Below are 17,462 nucleotides of genomic sequence, written 5' to 3' on the forward strand. Positions count from 1 at the left end.
TTACTGTCCTCGCTCTGTCCTAGAATATCGGGCCCCACTTTGCTGAATCTATTTCATCCCTACGTTTTGTCTTTTCATCTTACTCACAGTCATTATATGTGGGGGGCTGCCTTTTCCTTTGGGGAATTTCTCTGGGGCAAGTCAGGCCTATTTTTCTATCTTCAGGCTAGCTAGTTTCTTAGGCTGTGCCGAGTTGCCTAGGTAGTTGTTAGGCGCAATCCACAGCCGCTTTTAGTTGTGTTTAGGATAGGATCAGGTGTGCAGTCTACAGAGTTTCCACGTCTCAGAGCTCGTTCTTGTATTTTTGGGTATTTGTCAGATCACTGTGTGCGCTCTGATCGCTAAGCACACTGTGTTTCTGGATTGCCTTCATAACACCTGTCATTAGCAAACATAACAGGTATGGCATGGTACCCACATGGCTTGCTTGCCATGTGGGTACCATGCAGTCTAACATCTTTGTTCCAACAGATGATTTCTTAAGAAGAATATGGACTTATTCTAAATCCTGGCCACACACAGGTTACCTTTTTGAGATCTCTGGAATGGGCTGAACACCTTCCAGGGTCTCAATCCTTTCTAGTACCACAGGGTGGAAAGATTCGTAGCATGGCTAGTAGGAATCAGATAGCAAAAAGGTGTTTAATCAACATGTAGCAGATGGCCAGCCGGATCAGAGGGTGCCAAAACTGCCTCCCTAGGACGGGCCATTATGGAATCATGACCCATCTTAAGTTTTGGAGTTTTTAGCTGCTGGAGGCAAGGAGAGGGAATTTAGGATCAGCCCAGGGGGCAGAAAGGGAATAAAGGCTAGTGTAAGGCTATGTGGTCCATTTCTCATTTAGGCATGCAGTCCACTTCATATGGGGGGGGCGGGGGGGGAGGGTTCATGTCAAGTATCGTGCTATGCAGGACCTAGGTAACCAGCTGGTCGTCCATTCTCCCTGTGGCACAGAGTACACCTTGTTGAACATCAACCCGGTAATGGACATGATCCATGTGCTTATATCTTTTGTCCTACCACTATCTATATTTGCATATCTGACCATTGAATATATGTAACCATCGTGTATATAGCGAACTGTCTAGTTGGCCCTTAAGGCAATAAAATTTCTAACTTAATCTTCAGCTGCTCTTTATCTCGATCCACAAATCCATGCGTCCATATTTTCGGCTTAACTTTCCATGCTACTGAGGCTGATTTCTGGCCTGATATAATCCCGTTAACGGACTTGGAGTATATCTAACAATGAACTGGTGGCAGTCCTACCGGGCTGACCAGATGCTGTGTCACTGGTGTAAAAGAAAGGGGCCTCAGCATGTCAGGTGTTGTGAATTCTGCTCTTGGGTTCCCTCCAGTGGTTGTTGGTGGGAATGCAGTTGTCTCTGACTCGCAGTCCTGGCCAGGTGTATCGGATAATTACAATTCTGACTGGGATATTTAGGTGTGCTGGATCCTTTAGCCCTGGCCAGTTGTCAATGTTTCTTTGGAAGTATTGGTTCTCTGCCTGGCCTCACCTGCTTAGCTGCCAATTTCAGCAAAGATAAGTGTCTTGTTTTTGTATCTGTGGCACACTGCTGTGTGCTTGTTTTTGTTTGTATTCCTGCTTTGATTGTAGGATTCGCTGGAGTTGCAGATATACGCTCCTACATCTTTAATTAGATGTAGGAAGTTTTTGTATATCCTGCTGTGGATTTTTTTGAAGGGTTTTAATACTGACCGCACAGAACTCTGTCCTATTCTGTCCTATCTAGCTAGAGTGGCCTCCTGTGCTAAATCCTGTTTTTTCTGCCTGTGTATGTTTTTTCCTCTCCGACTCCCCGCCAATATTTGTGGGGGGCTGTCTATCCTTTGGGGATTTTCTCTGAGGCAAGATAGTATTCTGATTTCCATCTTTAGGGGAATTTAGTCCTCCGGCTGTGACGAGGTGTCTAGGATTGTTAGGTACACTCCACGGCTACTTCTAGTTGCGGTGTTAAGTTCAGTATATGCGGTCAGTATAGTGGCCACTTTCTCCAGTGAAAGTTCTCATACAGCTCCAAGGTCACCGGATCATAACAGTCAGGGTTGTGTGTGCTGCCATGTCAGTGACTGTCTGGGTCACATCCTCTCACTCCCTGTGCCCATGTGGACAGGGGGTTTCTGTTATGAAAGGTAATTCAGTACCACAATGGACATAGAGGTCAGCGCACATACAGTGACCTGGCAATAACCCAAAAAACAAGAACGAGCTCTGAGACGTGGGAACTCTGTTGACCGCAATCCCTAATCCTCTCCAACACACTAAAGGCAGCCGTGGATTGCGCCTAACGCTCCCTATGCAACTCGGCACGGCCTGAGAAACTAGCTAGCCTGAAGATAGAAAATAAGCCTACCTTGCCTCAGAGAAATACCCCAAAGGAAAAGGCAGCCCCCCACACATAATGACTGTGAGTTAAGATGAAAAGACAAACGTAGAGATGAAATAGATTTAGCAAAGTGAGGCCCAACTTTCTGAACAGAGCGAGGATAGGAAAGGTAACTTTGCGGTCAACACAAAATCCTACAAAAACCACGCAAAGGGGGCAAAAAGACCCTCCGTACCGAACTAACGGCACGGAGGTACACCCTCTGCGTCCCAGAGCTTCCAGCAAGCAGGAAAAAACAAATAGACAAGCTGGACAAAAAAAACAGCAAACAAAATAGCAAAGCGGAACTTAGCTATGCAGAGCAGCAGGCCACAGGAACGATCCAGGAGGAAGCAGGTCCAATACTAGAACATTGACTGGAGGCCAGGATCAAAGCACTAGGTGGAGTTAAATAGAGCAGCACCTAACGACTTCACCACATCACCTGAGGAAGGAAACTCAGAAGTCGCAGTACCACTTTCCTCCACCAACGGAAGCTCACAGAGAGAACCAGCCGAAGTACCACTTGTGACCACAGGAGGGAGCTCTGTCACAGAATTCACAACAGGTTTCTGTAAAACTGTACCAAGCTGATCTTACTTGTCCCTAGGGGGCTGCAGAACATCACGTTGGTGAAAGTGGGGAGACCACATTACGCGATCCGTCTGATGTAATAGTGACGTCAGGCAGATGGGCGAGGTGCGGGTTCTTCACAAGTGGTGGGATTCTGCATGATCTCTCTGGTGCCATCCTTCACATAGTGGTTTACTTTTTTCTTTTACAGGGAACATGATCATTGGAGAATTATCTTCAAGTCGGACAGGTGAGGGATATGCTTGTTTATTATTTTTGGTCTTTTACAGGTGACGAGGGCTTTATAACTTTTTTTTTTTTTTATTTTTATTTCAAACAAAAGCATCCGTGTCTATTTCAATTAAAGGATTTTATTCAGTGTGTTTATTTACAATAGGACTATGGGGTTAGTAATGGGGGGGGGGGGGGTGTCTTCTAGACGTCTCTCCATTACTAACCCCTGTGCAATACAATACAAAGCTGACATCAACCCCAATACAATTACACCACTTGCCACCTCACTAAAGGAAGTGAGAAGAGCAAGGCTAAGCACCAGATTTGGTGTATCTTATGAATACGCCATTTCTGAGGCAGCTGAGAGCAGATGTTTTTGTCTGGGAGGGGGCCAATATCCATTGCCTCTCCCTAGCCTATTAATTTCAGCTCTCAGCCTAGGTTTACTGGTTATTAATTATACAGGTCCCCCATTTTAAATAACCAGTAAAGGCTAAGTATACAGCAGTTAGCTGATATTAATAGCATGGGAAGCTCCATATTTACTACCCACTTTGCTGGCTGTAAATAGCAGTGCCCAGCTGTTTGCTTTCCCTCTGCTGATTATTAAATTTCAGAGGAACCCATGCCATTTTTTTTCAAAAATGTATTCATTAAATATATGTACAGTAAGCTGCACATGCATTGTACTATTTGTATATGTGACTGACCTATTTCTATCTAATCTATACATCTTTTATTCAGATGGGTTGTACAGTTAATGTACTGTAATTGGCTGATGAAATGTCGGGGGGGGTGGGGGGGGTGGGGGTTATGAGATGGGTGCATAAAAAAAAAAAAAAAAAATTAACAGCACACGCATGGTTTGAGTGCCGTGTGATTTTTTTCTCGCACCCATTGACTTGCATTGGTAGCGGCAATCTGGAATTCACATCTACTTACAGCACACTACGATTTTTTAATCAATCCGATCGCAATCTGATCCGCGCTGATAAAAAAAAAAAAAACGAAGATGAGCACAAGTGGGAGTGATCCCTTATAATCCGAAAAATCAGGTAATTGCTGATAAGAAAGAAGGAAATGGCACAAGATGAACATTACTCAGCATTTTTACCATTACCAAGAACCTGTCAGTAGGGACTTATAAAGTGTTTGTGCTCGGCTATATCCGACAGTCTCCTAGAGACTAGATGGAGTTGTGGGATGAATTCCCAACCTCTGCTCAGTTTAGATGGCGGCCTGATCACAGAGCTAAATAAATTATTCACCATCCCATATATAGGCGAACGGATTATTTGTTGGCAGCTCCAGGGAAGAAAAAGGTTGGTTTCTCCCAGTAGCCGCACTTTCAGTATAACAACCGGACAGCATTTTAATAGCTTTACCAGCATGTTAACCCTATATCTTCAGGTAAATAGTGTTTCCTGAAAAGGAAACGTTCTTTAAAAAAAAAAAAAATCAGCTTGACCAGGTGAGAAGGGTTTACAGTGCCATTGTCTTACCCATAAAAATGCCCCCGGATGAACTCCTGGATCCGGTTTTTACTCTGAGCGTGGAGGTTCTGGAACTCGTGCATGGCAGAGAACTTCTTTACGTTTAAGCCATTCGGGGTCACAACATCTGAAAATGCAAAACATTAGTAAAAAAAATGATTGCAGAATACAAATAATCCGATTCACACAGGACATTAAATTCTGGGGATTATCTGAGCAGGCGTGTGATTTTATACAAATGCCAATATCGATCTTCGATGTCTGTGTAGAAGAGTTAGTGATTGTTTATGTTTTTAAGGCCGGGTCTACGGTCTTTTTTTCTAAGTTTGAAGAGAATCAGATGCATCCCCTTCCAGTGACTGTATAAAGACTACTCAATGTTATCTGATGGAACAAGTTATAGTGGGTAAGACGTCAATTTAATGGAAAATGCCCCCTTTAATAAGGCCCCAGGCATACAAAGGAGTCTCATAATGTTATACCCCTCCCTTACCAGGTTTGCGTTTCAGCAGATGTTCAGCTTCTATAGCGGTGATCTGAGAGACCGTGGTGAAGACGTGGCTGCACTGGACCGCAGCGCGCTCCATGCAGTATCTGTGGTAGATCTGCCGATCGCCAGCCTCCTTATCTACATTAAACTGTCAGCAGATGAGCTTGGGTTAATGTGGTTGTTCAGCCGTTATAATGGGCACATAAAACCGCATTCTGCTATACAGCTCTTCAGATTCAATCAGGACAATAAGCACAAGACGGGATCAATAAGTCAAGGAACAGTCTGTATTAGAAAGCCCACTTTTAGGAAATACTACGTTAAAATATACACTATATGTATACCAGGGTTGGGAGAGATATCCCAGCGCCATCACTCTCATTCCCTTCTTTTGAGGTCCACACAATCAGGCTCTCTCGTCCCCTCTCCCTCAGAGTAGCGGTCATATATTGGCCCCCAGGCTCGCCCACCCAGTTCCTTGACCACTTCTCAGCCTGGCTGCCGCACTTCATGTCCTCAGAACCCCCCAACCCTTATCCTGTGAGACCAACATCCCCATTAACAACGCCACTTCCACATCTGCATCCCAGCTTCTATCACCAACCACTTCTCTAGGCCTCTCACAGCTCTCAACCTCTGAAACACACAAAGATGGTAACACCCTGGACCTGGTCTTCGTCCGGCTCTGTTCAATCTCCATCCTAGATAACTCACCGCTTCCCCTCTCTGACCACAACATTCTCTCCTTCACACTCACAATCCCTCGCTCACCCCAGCACACTCTTACCTACCGCACATTCAGAAATCTACAAGCCATTAACCCTCATACACTTTCAGACTCCCTACACTCATCATTGTCCCCAATCTCCTCTTTTTCCTGTCCTGATCTGGCTGTACATCACTTCAATGACACTCTTAGAAACACCCTGGACCAAGTAGCTCCCCTCACCCTCAGAACCGCCAAGCACAGTAAAACAGCCCTGGCTCACTCTCCACATTTGATCCCATCACAGAAGAAGAAGTCTCCAGGCTCCTCTATACTTCTCGTCCGACTACATGCACCACCGACCCCATTCCCTCACACCTCCTTCAGCCTCTCTCTCCAGTCGTCACAACTCCCCTAACTACAATCTTTTATCTCTCCCTCTCCTCAGGCATTTTCCCATCCGCCTTCAAACACTATCGTTACTCCATTACTAAAGAAACCCACTCTCGACCCATCCTGCACAAACAACTACAGACCGGTCTCCAATCTCCCCTTCATCTCTAAACTCTTGGAGCGCCTGATACACTCCCGCCTTACCCGTTACCTCTCCACTCATTCCCTCCTAGACCCTTCACAGTCTGGCTTTCACCCCTACACTCGACAGACACTGCACTCATCGAAGTGACCAACAACCTTCTGACAGCAAAGTGTAATGGTGACCACTCTCTGCTCATTCTTCTCGATCTTTCTGCAGCTTTCGACACTGTTGACCACCCTCTCCTACTCTCTAGGCTCCAGTCACTAGGCATTAAGGACACTGTTCTCTCCTGGTTCTCCTCCTATCTTTCTGACCGCTCCTTCAGTGTTCTGTTCTCTGGCTCCACTTCATCTCTTCTTCCTCTCACTGTTGGGGTACCTCAGGGCTCAGTCCTTGGCCCCCTGCTCTTCTCCCTCTACACGGCCCCAATTGGACAGACCATCAGCAGATTTGGCTTTCAGTACAATCTTTATGCTGATGACACAACTATACACGTCATCCCCTGGCCTTACCCCGCTGTACTACAGAACGCCACCGACTGTCTGTCCGCAGTCTCCAACATCATGTCCACTCTCTATCTGAAACTCAACCTCTCCAAAACTGAACTTCTTCTGCTCCTGCCATCTACTAACCTCCCTAAATCTGACATTTCCCTCTCCGTGGGTGGCACCATAATAACACCCCGGCAGCAGGCACGCTGTCTGGGTGTTATGTTTGACTCCGATCTCTCCTTCACCTCCCATATACAATCTCTTGCCCGCTCGTGCCGCTTACGCCTAAAGAACATTTCTAGAATCCGCCCTTTTCTCACCATGGAGACAACAAAAACCCTCACTGTCGCCCTGATCCACTCCCGCCAGGACTACTGCAATTCTCTATTATTTGGCCTCCCCCTCACTCGACTTTCCCCTCTCCATTCCATCCTTAATGCAGCAGCCAGGGTCGTCCATCTGGCTAATCGTTACTCGGACGCGTCCGCTCTTCGCCAGTCGTTACACTGGCTGCCCATTCATTACAGGATACAATTCAAAGTACTTGTTCTCACCCACAAAGCTCTCCACAGTGCGGCACCCCCTTACATCTCCTCCCTCATTTCTGTCTATCGGCCTAACCGACCGCTGTGCTCTGCAAATGACTTCCGACTAACCTCTGCACTAATCCGTACCTCCCACTCCCATCTCCTCCCGCGCTGCGCCAATCCTCTGGAATGCTTTACCCCAAGATATCAGGACCATCCACAATTTGCATAGTTTTAGGTGCTCCCTCAAAACATATTTCTTCAGAGCGGCCTATCACATTCCCTAATAAAAGTCATTTTATGTGTAAGGGCACATGTGTAGCCCAATTCACAATCTCCGTATATCCCCCACCCCATGAAGATGGCTGGACCATCATTATAAATACATCATTGTACATAAGCTCCTGTACTTTGTAAGCTCTCACGAGTAGGGTCATCTTATTGTGTTTTAAATTATTGTATTGTTAACGTTACTACTTATAACTTGCGTTTGAAACTGTTAAACTGTAAAGCGCTGCGGAATATGTTGGCGCTATATAAAGATTATTATTAGTGATGAGCGAATATACTCGTTGCTCGGGTTTTCAGCGAGCACACTAGGGTGATCTCCGAGTGTTCGGAGATTAAGTTTTCATTGCCGCAGCTGAATGATTTACAGCTACTAGCCTGCTTGATTACATGTGAGGATTCCCTAGCAACCAGGCAACCCCCACATGTACTCAGCCTGGCTAGTAGCTGTAAATCATTAAGCTGCAGCAATGAAAACTTAATCTCCGAACACTCAGAGATCACCCGAGTGTGCTCGGGGGGGAAAACCCGAGCAACGAGTACACTCGCTCATCACTACTTATCTTATTATTATTACTCTTCTAGGAAGGGTTTCTACAAGATTTTGGAGGCATTTGTGGGAATTTTTGACCCTTCATCCAGAAGAGCATTTGAGAGGTCAGAACTTGATGTTTGGGGAGAGGTTGGGCTCACAATCTGTTCTAGCCGTTGGATGGGGCTGAGGTCCAGACTGTGTGGCTGGTCATGTTCTTCCACCAAGCTCGGAGAACTTAAGTTCAGGAAGTTATGGGGTGCAAATATCTCATGTAAATCACCCAACTCTCCACAGGAGTATGGCTGAAGTTTGGGGATAAGCAGATCCCAGGAGGTCCTAGACCTTCCTACAGCTAAAATATCACAGCATGGATAGACCATATGGCATCTATACATAGTAGAGATCTCACCGTCTGCAGGTTATTGTAGAAGTCCACGCTTCCGGCACACAGGTATCGGCCCAGGAGGGTGGCATGAGTGGTGAAGATGGTGGCTACCGGGAGTTTCCGGACTCGACACAAGCATAAGCCGATGCCGGCTAGCCACTCGTGGAAATGGGCCAGGATGAAGGGCTTCTCATCACCGCATTGTGCTGCAAACTTTGAGCATGAAAAGTGGTAAGGACAGGGGTGCCAGGATAGCGTGAGCTACTTAGGGTCAGTCTTACCAGTCGACGCACGCACCTCACCCAGGAACCACGCGGTTAAGAAGCCGAACAGGACAGCGTCGTTGGCTTCTCTATCGTACCAGGGGATCCCTATGGCGCAGCTGTCCCACAGCTCAGTCTTCCAGCGGTCCAGGCTCCAGGCAGTGGCGGCAATATCGATGAGGACTACGTACGGGCTGCCTTCTATCAGCCAGCGGCCAAAGTAGATCTGTGCAAAACAGAGAGGCTGCTCATTTCTATCATCTTAATCAATTTTCTATGACCTGCATGCCAACATAGACGGCTTAGGAGGGTTCATCCTACTGACAGATTCCCTTTAATTTTTTTTTCCCTGCATTTTTTTCCCCACATAATATGTATTAAAAAAAATAAAAGAAAATCAAATAGTAATATTGAAATGCTCACAATGGCCACTGCCGTTTCAGAATATTCAAGTCCACATTAACAGAACTGAACAGACAATGAGGCATCTAATGAGCATGTGCAGAGGTCATGGTGAAGGGAGGAGGAGCTGTGACATCGCCTATTGTGATTGGTGGATCCTATGTTACAAGCTGCGAATAGAAGTGCCTGCCTCTGATGATAAGGAGACTGCTGTAAACTCTTTTTGAAAGGACAGGAGGTACGAGTCTAAAAAGAATCCCCCCAGTGGCTAGTGTGAAAATTGCAATATTACAAAAAATAATCTTAATAAAGATCATAAAATTAAAAGAAAAAAAAAAAAAAAAAAAAGAGGTATTGCTCAAGTTTTGTTTCTACCTTTTTTGTTGTTGTTGTTTTTTTTTTTCTGACAATGGCTTTCCTTTAAACCCAATACAAAAAAAGTAAAAGTGCTGGTACTGTCCAGTAGGTGGTGGTATAATACGTCTACTAATAGAGACTGGGTGGCCACACATTGGACTCCTCATACAGTACCTCTTGTCGTTCTGAAGTATACGGGCCTGTACTAGAGGGGACCTTTATATTCTGTAATTCGGGCCATTTATACACTGTGGAGTAATCCCTAACTACAAGACAAGGGTCTAGGAAGGTACCTTTAAAAAATAAAAAAAAAGTTATAAAACTGGAAAAACAAAACATGGCGACATGTCCTGCAGTCACTTCACCTAAAGACTCTTAGCTTGTCGTTTTTATCTCATTGGTATCCGTATGACCGATTTTTTTTTCTTTAAAATTCTGTTCTATTTTTCAAAATATGCTTTCTATTTTGTTTGAAAGCGAGATAAATATGGTATTTTATGGATTACTCATGCTGCAATATCAAATATATTACTTTTTATTTAGATGTTTAAAAAGATTTTTTTTTTTTTTTTTTTTATATTCTAAATCACCTTTTCCCAAAATGTACCATACATAAAATCTTATATAATAATAAATTCAGATTTTATGTACATTTTGGGAAAATGAGATCATCGAGAATATAATATATAAAATATATCATTGCCTCTTGTCCCGGTTCACGGGGAGGATACCTTTATCATCCCCACCACTCACACCAATTTGTCATGAACCAGGGTTGTTTGGTTGTCCCAGTTCTTTCTGAAGGAGATTTATCTATATCCCACTCCCCAGTTTCGGTTTGGAACTTGCAGCTCTGGCACCCCCTTTACCCTCAGGTCAGACAGGGTACTGCACCCAGGATAATTAGTCGCCAGAAAGGCTGCCTTAGTTTGTACTGGCTAAGGGGCACACTGCAGCGAGGGCAATCTAACTACTCCCACTCAGGCGGGAACAATGATTATCAACGCCGCCAGTCGCTACAAAGACTCCCAACTGCACAGGACAAAACCGCTGCCACCAGCTCCGATTTCTTAATTAATAACTGGTCCGGAGCCAACCCAAATTAGCAGCGGAATTCACCTCAGAGGACGTGACAGTTCGTTATGGAGCTGTGGGGGATGGGCGAGCATATATCAAGATGTATCACCCGTCTCTCAGCTAAACCTTGGACAAAAGACACTGGAAGACTCCTGTCCCACTCAGTTATCACCCAGCCTAAAACCAAGGCACTCCTCTTGTGGTGACCTCACTCAGGGGCTGAATCCTCCCCTTGCTTAGAGCTGTGACAAACCATTTTTTTATACATAGCTCACTGTATGAACGTATGAACCTCATATACAAACGGCAGAATGGTCAGGATGTGCATCACGTCGGGGGGGGGGGGGTAGGGGAAATTCTGTTAAATGTAAACACAGCGTAGTTACATGACCCGCGTAGGGAGAAACCCGCTCCTTGCACTCGTTGGGCTTTGCTCCTAGCGATTTCCGTGAGCTATAGATCTCTCGATGGACATCCGGAATATATAATCCTTATATCTCTGGACATGATCGGGGCCAGTTTACGTAACTCTAAAAGAACAATGGAATCCCATGCTTGCTGTACTAGTTTTCGCTGGTATTAGGTGGTGGTGGGGGGGGGAATGAGGGATTTTCACAGTCTGGCTTGCGCAGCGTAAAGCCATATAAATTCTTCAGTGGATTCCAGTGACTGTGGCTGGCACACTGGTCTCAAATTACGGCCATGTAGTATGGAGGAGGGAGAAAGAGTGGCTTAGAATTCCAGCCTTGTGTTGGCAGGCACAGGAAACTGCAGTAATACGGACTCCTTCCCATTTCCTGAAACCTCTTAAAAAAGTAAAAAAAGGAAGATATTTGGTTTTGCCGCATGAGTAACTAATAAAATACCATACAATATATATATGTGTGTGTGTGGGGGTGTGTTTATATGTGTATTAGATCTGGACAAGATCTGTATGGAGGAGGGGGCCAAAATCCCTGCTGCAGTGTGTGCAAACTTGGTCAAGAACTACAGGAAACGTCTGACCTCTGTAACTGCAAAGAAAGGTTTCTGCACCAAACATTAAGTTCTGTTTTTTCTATTGCATCAAATACTTATTCCATGCAATAGAATGCAAATTAGTTATGCAAAAATCATACAATGTGATTTTCTGGATTTTTTTTTAAGATTCTGTCTCTCACAGGTGAACTGTACCTACGATAAAAATTACAGACCTCTCCATTCCTTGTAGGTGGGAAACTTGCAAAGTCGGCAGTATATTTGGGTATACGTAATATGGTAGTTTTTTTTTTTTTAATTAAAATATGAATTATTACTTATCGAGGGCATGGAGGAAAAATCAGAAGTGAAGATGGACCCACTGGAAGTTTGTCATAAGAGGACCTGCAGCCGGTGCTAGGTACCAGCTTACGGTGATGGCACACAAAATGCTCCTAAATCCACTTTAAAAAGTAAAAAAAAAAATCTACATTGAGGATCCAGTTTTCTTCAATGAAGATGTGAACATGGCAGAGTACAGACTTCGCCCAGCAATTGTGTGCACAGTTTCTGATTTCTAGGACTGTTTCAGGAAGAGTCAGGGTTCTGTTTTTGGAGGTCCCCCGGTATACATGCTGCCATGATTCACTTTGCTAATGTCATTAACATTTCGGTTGCTTATCTCTGACCTTTATGTGACAGACAAGACCGCTTTCACGAGGACTCCCTGACCTCCGCTCTATCACCTTCTCACCGGCATCTCAGCTGTCCGGACAATTACGAGTCTCTGACACCAAACTGACTCCGCGATCCTGTCCGGGAACCCGAGGCCGAACACAAGCGTGACTTACAATTTTTAGAGTTGACCTTTCAATGGGGCTGTAACCAAATCCCTGCATAACATCAGGTCATGGCGGAGGAAGGCCAAAATTAGCACTCAAACATGTGCTCCTGAACTCCCAGACGGAAGGGGGACGGCGAGGGCTTTTAGCAAAGTCACAAGGTGGAAGACAAAAGTGTAATAATGACGCTCAAGAGTTGGGTTCTAGTGTTCGATAAGACTGATTGAAGTGTTACTGACTCCACTCAATGAAACTGAAATTTATCATCCAATACGTCAAGAGCTAGGACAACTCTGCCCCACTCGGAATCTCGCAAGTGAAAAATTACAGAAGTTGTACCTAAGTGAACATGTCACATTCTTTTTATTTTAGGCTAAAGAAGTAGTTTCCCTTCTATATGCCCCATGATGGCATAAGACAGAGGTCACCACTTGGGTCTCCTTTGGAGTTGAGCAAATTGATGGCCTGCAGGCCATTTTGTTAGTCCGTGGTCGCAGGACTTGAGCCTGCAAATCTCCTACTACATCCCTACGCCTCTTACAATTAGTAGCTTGTAGCCATGTCCTGAGCATGTATATAGCACCACAATACAAGAGGCGAGAAAGGAAGCGGGGACCTGGTAGGTAGTTGGAGGCTCGAAGAGCTCTGGCGACCATGGACTTCCAGCATCACCCTTGGACAAGGGTCCCACAAATCTACCTGCTAAATCCCTGCTGTCTCTTCTGATTAACAGCGACATCATGCAGTGGTGGCTTACTAATCCGATGGGGGGAGTGAGGATGATGTAGTTAGAAGGTTCGCAGGGCACTAGATGTGGCCACTAGATCAAGGTCCTGCAGATCTTTTTGCTCAACTCTAGGTCCCGTCCGTGAGCTCCAGTAGGGATTTTACATTTTAGCAAATTGTAAAAATTCACACAATTTGGCGGTTTTGATATCCCACAAATTTTCAGCAGCAAATTGAGGCAGGGGTGCTCCCGATTCATAAAGAAGTGTACTACTCAGAAGCATTGGACAAACGGTGTACACCTTTGTGTGCCCCTTGCCACAAATCCTACTACAGCCCCTGCTGGAGTAAGAATTTTGTCCGCCATCAATTTGATGAACGGCGGTAACCACAGCCGCATCCTGCTCCACCCGTTCTGTCGGAGCAGGGAAATTCTGGTGTGAAGATGCCAAAAGGCAACAAAGTTTAGGCGTTGTGCCTAAATTTTGAAATTTTTCAAAAACTTTTTACGCCAGAATTCAGGTATGAAAGCTTTGATAAATAGAATTCGGTAGACAAGGGCAGCGACTTTGGGGGACTAGGATGAGCAGTGGGCCCATATACGGTACCTTTCTTGTCGTAAGTCCCTCTGATCTACCCATGCACTTAGTTTTAGGGTTTTGCGCAGTCTCCTGTCACTGTCTACATGTGTAATGTAACCGACAGATATGCAATAAATTATGTAAGAGCTCATACACTACATTACAGGAATGCCGCCTTGCCTCACATAAAGACTTTGACTGCGGAGTAAAAGTTCACGAGGAGCTTTTATTTCTTAAAGTCTAACCACTTATTACACAGAGTTAACTCTTGAACTGCCCATAAACATCAGATCAACGTCATCCAAAAATGACCAAAGCAGAGATTGTAGGAATATTTTACAAATTAGATTTTTTTGGTATGGCCAATGCTTGAACGCCTTCTGCTAAAAGAGGACGACCGCGTTGGCTTTTAATCATTTTGTGTGATTGATCAGCTAAATTACAGACAATTTTGATCAAATATTTGGAGGGGTTAAAACTACAACATCATATGGGGGGAAAAAAAAAAAAACACTTTTCAATTTGCCTTTTATTAAATTTTTATTTAAATCTCAGGGCTGAACAAAAAGTTAGCCCGTATGTGGCCTATACTGAATACCTTCTAAGCCCCAGCGTTAATGTTAGAAACTGACATATGGTCCCACAAGAGATCAACAGTGAAGACCTTTTTCTAAGAACAAGTCTGGAAGATGGCTTTAAAAGGTGGCTTTGAGTGTGGCAACCAAAATGACGCAGACCTAAATGGTTGGGCTCAACAACTACCTGCGGGCAATCAGGAGCCCTTCAGATTGAGGTCAAGTAGTTGGAAAGTCCAAGGTTCAAAGCTCTCTTGGAGTGAGGAGAACAGTGGTTTCTATTTTAGCCTAAAAACCAAGGACTGATGCTGCCAGAAGTTAGTCTGGAGCCACTTTCTCGAAGGTCTATGGTGTGTAGCAAAGCCTAGAATGTCATTCTGATTGACAGCCTGAATACAAATCGAAAGGGCATAATGATGCGCCGAGCTCTTGGCCACACCAAGGGTGGACTGAAGGGCCAAGACCCCTATATAACTGCATAGGTTGTTTAGTTACTGTTTTGGGTGGGTGGGGAGGGTGACAGACTCTAAAACTTAGATGATTATTAGATGATTTTGTGTATAGGTCAATGATTCCTCTCTTCTTGGAGAAGGCTTGTGGTGGACAGTAAGTAATTCAGCACTTCAGCTGAATAAGAGATGGTCTAAAGCATTCAATAAAAAAAGGAAAAAAAAAATAAATAAATACACAGGGCAGACACATCAGAAATGTTTAGAACTGCAATGAGTTCACTTCTTCTCACCTTACAGCCCTTTGCGTTCATGGAATCTATGGATCGCTTGATAGCAGGATGTGGAGGCTCAATCAACTCAACTTGGGTCCGTACATTGTGCTCGAAGTAGGGTCCAATAAGGAAGTAATTCTCGCCCCATTCATCCGTGGTGATCTTGGCTTTGGTCTGTATAACCGTATAAATTCCACCCACTGGGGAGAGAAATAGAAAAGAAGCCTCTAAACATAAAACCTCCAAAAAAACAAACAAAAAAACACCAACATGAAATTACCGCAAGTCAAAGCTGCACAACTTTAGGATTTTCGATCATGTGGGGGCCCTGATTTGGTCCCCCGCTCAAATCCCCAGGACAATGGGGCTATGATACACCAGTCAAAGAATTGCAAAATTCCAAAAAGAATAAAATTGTTTTTCAATGTACCGCATGTTTGTAGACCTCACGGGGGAGAGGAGATGATAGGCATAGTGACCAGTACAGAATGTTCCGTAGTAATGGACGTATGCTGGATTCCTCTAAATAAAAGGTGAGATCCAAGTCACCATGCACATGGCTCAGCAGTCTCTCTCACCCCCGAGTGCATGAGATATGAAAATCCTCGCTCTGGCTTCCTGGTATCATGTGCAGTATACAGCAGAGCCAAGAACATCTCACAGGAACAGGGGGATTGACGACATCGGTGTCAGGGAGAGTGCGACCGCTACGTTATTGATCTTGTGTTTTGTAATCCTCAGCCAAGCTTGTAGAATGACTGCCTGTCCATAGAAGCCGATAAATAACTCCCCGAAGTACGATGGGACGCCAAAACTTGCTGGTAACTCAAATTTTCGATCACTATCATTATGGCATTGATGCCTTCACTACAATTTCCTTGACTTCTGCAGGGGTAGACAAACGGTCTAAAACTTTAGTCACCAGCTAGACTCTACTAGCCAAGAGAGTCAAAGGAAAAACCACCAAGAGAGTCAAAGGCCAATAGCAAGTTGTTCATGACTTCCCAGGATCTGATCGATGGTGTAAGGGGTTCCAAGGACTGGTACCTGCCCCTACCCCCTGGTTTTTGTAGTAAGATGTGGATGTTTTATATTATTGTATATGCCGTTATGTCCCTGTATGCGGCTATATATATTTATTGTATTTTGTTATGTATTATAGGGACAGTAGTACCAGAGTTTGGTCACTAGAAAGAAACACTTCAGGACTTAATAGAAGGTCAGGAATAGATAAATAGTTAACATAGGAGGGGCCACTGTGGGATAAGCTAGGAGGATTTCCTGGTTGTAGTTCAGTGGAGCCAGGGAGCTAAGGCAGCTCAGGAGGGCCAGAGTGCCAGGCAGTCCCGGAGGGTTTTGGAGCCCGGGGCAACACAGTGGGCCCTGCAACGTTAAAGAAAGGGACCCAGCCTTCCAGGGCCACCAGGCCAACGTGCAGCAGTGAAAAGAAGCAGTGACAGTGGTAGTCAGAGCAGGAGCTACCACAGGAGTCACAGCAGGACAGTACGCAGGTCGCTCCATAATGTGGCAACTTATTGCATGGGCTGATGCCCTCAGATCTGGTGCGAAACGGCTGAGGGAACCCCCAGGCGCTGTGAGTTTGGACAGGGAGAACGCTGCAGTGCTGGTCGGGTTGGAACGATCCGGGTACAAAGAGAAAGACATATAAGAGACACAGGGAAAGTAAATGATGTGAACGGTGCTGTACAATGTTGATTCTGTAACTGATGTGGGTGTGCTGCAATTGAAACCAAGTAAAGTTCTACATTTAAAGTTTGAATTGGACACTTAACCAGATATGCTCAGCCACGACTACGGCACTGGCGACCCTCACAATTGGACAGTAACTTTATAGGGATATCCAGCTCCGACATCCTTTCTTCAATAGGATCCTGGTGGCAATAGATATCGTTGAGACTCAGACAGTTTAAGGCTGAATTCAGACGTCCGTGCATGAACCGTGAAGAAGGACTGGACGCGGGTTTCTTGACCCAAACTTGACAGTCTCATAGGAATAGACGAGGGTGGGAAGTACAGATCAGGATACCCATGACCGGTCTGTGAACGGATGTCTACTAGTGATGAGCGAGCATGCTCGGAAAAGGTTCTATTTGAGCATGCTCATGTGCTAACCGAGTGTCTTCGGTGTGCTTGAATACTATGTTCAAGTCCCCGAGATTGCATGTCTCGCAGCTGATAGACAAGCCGCAACATATGCAGGAATTGTTAGTTGGTTAGGCAATCCCTGCAGGTGTTGTGGCTGTCGAACAGCCGCAAAACATGCAGACGCGGGGACTCGAATATATTATC

General features: G+C 45.0%; 1 protein-coding gene across 1 annotated transcript in view; it reads right to left on the reverse strand.

The window, feature by feature from the left end:
- GYS1 (glycogen synthase 1) overlaps positions 1-17,462 on the reverse strand; it is a 33,512-nt gene that overhangs the window by 10,215 nt on the left and 5,835 nt on the right. The window contains exons 2-6 of the mRNA XM_069742219.1: positions 15,171-15,352; positions 8,946-9,137; positions 8,673-8,861; positions 5,182-5,326; positions 4,698-4,815 (exon numbers count right to left, since the gene is read on the reverse strand). Coding sequence (XP_069598320.1) covers positions 4,698-4,815; positions 5,182-5,326; positions 8,673-8,861; positions 8,946-9,137; positions 15,171-15,352 — 826 coding nt within the window. The remainder of the gene's footprint in view (positions 1-4,697; positions 4,816-5,181; positions 5,327-8,672; positions 8,862-8,945; positions 9,138-15,170; positions 15,353-17,462) is intronic.

This window comes from Ranitomeya imitator, chromosome 10 (assembly GCF_032444005.1).
Source record: "Ranitomeya imitator isolate aRanImi1 chromosome 10, aRanImi1.pri, whole genome shotgun sequence".
In the NCBI taxonomy this organism is placed as follows: Eukaryota; Metazoa; Chordata; class Amphibia; order Anura; family Dendrobatidae; genus Ranitomeya; species Ranitomeya imitator.